This window comes from Hibiscus syriacus, unplaced genomic scaffold (assembly GCF_006381635.1).
Source record: "Hibiscus syriacus cultivar Baekdansim isolate YM2019G1 unplaced genomic scaffold, ASM638163v2 tig00117048_pilon, whole genome shotgun sequence".
NCBI lineage: Eukaryota > Viridiplantae > Streptophyta > Magnoliopsida > Malvales > Malvaceae > Hibiscus > Hibiscus syriacus.
Window position 1 is genome coordinate 2,959,247 of NW_024063538.1, and position 3,900 is coordinate 2,963,146.

The following is a 3,900-nucleotide window of genomic DNA, read 5'->3' on the forward strand; positions in this document are numbered from 1 at the left end:
AGAGGTAGACAAAGTTAAACCACGTTAAATCTTATCTCTTACATGTGTCTTATTTTGTGTTGATATCGCACTAGTAGCGGGTTGTAGATACTGTAATTTGAACTCAAACTTGCTAATATCAAGAGTAATTGCATGAACTAATTAAGCTAAGCTGAGTATTTCTAGTTTAGCAAGTTTGTTCTTCATAAACTATACATAAAGCAGTTAGTGTTTAGATGCCAATCTGTTTACTCATAAACACCTCCATTGTTAGAAAATAATTAAGTGTACAAGCATTGATGAGCAGTAGATAACTTATATATTGTTGTTAATAAATGACTTCACCAGTAGGTCTCTAACTTGTTTCTGGAAGAAGCTAATGCAAGCTGGAAATATAATATACTTGTAAATGCAATGCGATGGCTCTTCTTTTTATCTTGTAATTTGCCAGTAGGATATGACCCCTTTTGTTTAAATGAACACACAGTTATGTTGCTATTTATTGACAAGAATTTAAACAACGTAAATGCATTTATGGCTTTAAAGAATTCGACTAAGCCTGCCCGATCACATGGCAATGGCTTTTCTCTTCTGTTTTCTCCTTTTCATTCAGCACAAATTACCTAGCAAACAAGTTCTCGGGACTCTCGCAGCAAACTTTCTATAGATTTCAGTCAAAATTTAACTCTAAGGTTTGACAAAATAGCTATTTTTGTACTTATGTTCTTCTTCGAAACATTTTGATCCAATGTTTCATTCTAAAGTAAAATATTCATGTCTTACGTCAAAAGTGATATCACTACATATATCACGTGTTAAAAGTGATGATATAAAACATGTCACATTTCGAATATAATGATGTGCCACATGTCATGTAATAAAAGTGATGACATAACAGACTAACATTAGCAATAAGTGTTGACCATTAATCAAATCTTCATCTAATCAAAGATTATTTGATCCCAAAATAAAAGTACTAAAAATAATGATCAAAGTGACTATTTGGGAACTTTTTGACATCATATAGTTGTTTTTCTTTTCTCATTTCAAGGGCCATGAAGATTTCTTGTCTTTTCAGGGATTTTAAAACTCAAGAACATCCTAACAAACCAGACAACTTAAACCATATATAATTCTTGCAATTTAGACCAAATGAGCTGAAAATGGAGAGAAACTATATGGTGTCCATGTTGACGATAGAAAACCTTATACCAGATTCACATGCAAAAAGGCATGTAGGACTTGTCCCTCTGATTACAAGGACACAACATAATAACCTATTTATCTTTCCACACAAAACTAAGACAGAGATCTGGTCAAGTCAAGTGGGTTTCATGTCCTGAAACATAGCTGCCCATAATGTCTGATCACCATAGTCTCTACCTGTCTTTTCCTTGTACTCACCCTGAATCTTTGGGGTAGGGGGTCTTACATTGTTAAGGGTCGCTGATAGTTTAGGGCTCCTATTTGTGAGCATCAACCTCTCTTGTGCCACTGAAATATCAGTAGGGCCGGACGTTACAGGACTCCTATAATTCAACACCAATTTCTCCTGCATTTTCCTGTCTAAAGGCCCGGACAATTTCAAGCTCCTAGGAGGGGCAAGCAACTTCTCTTGTACCCTACAATCCAAGGGACCGGATTTTGCAACCCTCCTGCTGGCCCTTGGCACCGGCTGCTCTATGTTAACCTCCTTCTCACTCTTGCACTTCTTTGTCAATCCTCCTTTCCACTGATCTCGACACCGAACCGGCTCCGGCAGCGGCTTAATCGCGATATGGTCGAGGTGGACCAACTTGTTGACATACTTGTTGAAGCACTTTCTGGTTCTGGTGATGGCCAAAACGAGCTTGGACAGGCTGTTAGGGGGTTCGCTAACTTCTTTCCTGGCGAGCTTGAGAATCTCGAGCCTGTGCTTGGCAATTGAAAGGCCCATGCTCTGAAGAAACTCATGGTTGAAGTATGCTAAGTCCTCTCTTTGAAGCTCATTGCGGGAAAAAGAGAGGCCATACTGGTAGATAAGGGAGGGGTCAAGAGCAGTTTTTGATAACCAAGAGTACCAATCCATGGAGTGTACCACAGGATGCTGAAAAGATTGAAGGTTTGTGGTGTTATTTGGACTGTTTCATGTGCGCGGCGGTCCAACCTTCCTAGTCCCTAGGGGATATATATATATAGAGATAAGAAAGGTGAAGAGCAAATAAATGTGGTGGGTGTATTCAATTGTAGAGTTTCCTTGGGCATTTTCATCAACTTTTCTTTTTCTTTTAAAAACATAGATTTTTTATATAACTTAACGACTAATATATATAATCTACTAATCAACTAATCTATATTAAGTATTGTAAAGGTCTATTATGAGGGTGACTCTCGCAATCCAGTTTACTTCATTCACAATGTAAGGATTCGAACCTTTAATCTTATTTAAATGTTAAAATTTAAACCTCAAACTTTCAATTAGTCAAATGTTATAGGAATTTTTTTATTAGTACGAAGTGATTAAAATGTAGTATATGTTATGAATCTTTCTTAACTATTGATAATGCACACACATCTCGACCCAATACTTTTAGAAAAAAAAAATAATACTCCCCTTAATCACTTGACGGGTTTTTAGGGACTTTTTTTAAATTATATCGTTTTGATTTTGGCAAATGATAGTTGTTAATTTAATTATTCTCAAAGTTTCATCATTACAAGGCAACTAATCCAAGGACTGATAGCCATATTTAGTGTAACAAATTAGGAATTATATTGAAAGCATTTGTCAAAAATGTGCTACCTATTGTAAATGTACACTGTCGTTAAGCTTATGACAGTGACAAAAATGAGTTAACGATAAAGGCTGACTTTTCCCCATGAACGGTTGCTCAAGTATGGCCCATAACTTTCAAACAACTGCTCTTCTCTTAGCTATGACTATCTAATCTGCCTGCACATAGTACAAAAAGCTAGACATTCCTGGCTCAAAACTTTAAAAAAAAAGCTGCAGTATAGGTTATATTAAGATTGATTAATTCTGGTCTGCAATCTAACGCCTTGAAAGCTGAAATTTCTGGGTAAATTTAGTTGAAACATTTACCATTTCACGGTGTTAAGAGGGTGATATGAAATGGTGAATAGCAGTAAATTAGTATAGGGGGATTAAAAGCTAAAAGGACCAACAAAAACGGTGACATTAAATGTGATTTAATTCTATAAACTATTGAGAAATGCTGGGCCTATCATCAATAGTTGAACCATGTTTCTTTGTGGGAATTATTTTAGTGGGCAGGTACGTATGAATTTCGGTGAAAAGAGGCTAAAAGTCAAGGTGAGGTTTGAAAACTGAGGTCTCTAACCATATGGATCCCTACTAACTTTCCGGACTGATGTCCCTTCTAGAGGCAAGTCCGGGAAATACGTTCGTAATATATATTTTTGTACATAACAAACCTAAATAAAATTTCATAACGGTTACTATCAATAAAATAAATAAATCAAAAAATAAAATTTAGTTTCAGAATGGATATATAAATTTAATTAATGTGGATCCCTCACTATTAGTATTTATAGATATAGTAAAGAAATACAACGTTGAAGGTAAATCATCCGATCCACTTGTCTGTGTTCCGTCAATCTGCATTTGTCACATAACACCCAGAGTATGGCGCACTCATAAAGTATATAAAACCTGATACTTGAGGAGAAGTAACAGATTCCCAAAGCCTTCTTCAACCTTTAGCATTTCACCTCCTCCCTTCACCCTCTTCCAGACTCCACACACTAACTCTCCGATTAAGGTTATAAATGAACACAACATTCGATAAGATGTTTGTGAAGCATTTCTATAATATTTATTTATTAAGTAAAAAAAACGATTACGGATTTTTTTTGTTTATTTAATAAACAAACGAACACGAACAAATTTATATTCGGTTC

General features: G+C 35.5%; 1 protein-coding gene across 1 annotated transcript; it reads right to left on the reverse strand.

Annotated features, from left to right (window-relative positions):
• Positions 1-1,189: 1,189 nt before the first annotated feature.
• LOC120197386 lies at positions 1,190-2,103 on the reverse strand. Its single transcript, XM_039198932.1, has one exon. The coding sequence runs from the start codon at positions 2,045-2,047 to the stop codon at positions 1,301-1,303; it is 747 nt and encodes a 248-aa protein (XP_039054863.1). The 5' UTR covers positions 2,048-2,103; the 3' UTR covers positions 1,190-1,300.
• Between the last annotated feature and the right edge of the window lie 1,797 nt (positions 2,104-3,900).

Coding starts and splice junctions, on each gene's coding strand:
- LOC120197386 (XM_039198932.1), bottom strand. CDS start 2,047: ATGGATTGGTACTCTTGGTTATCAAAAACTGCTCTTGACCCCTCCCTT.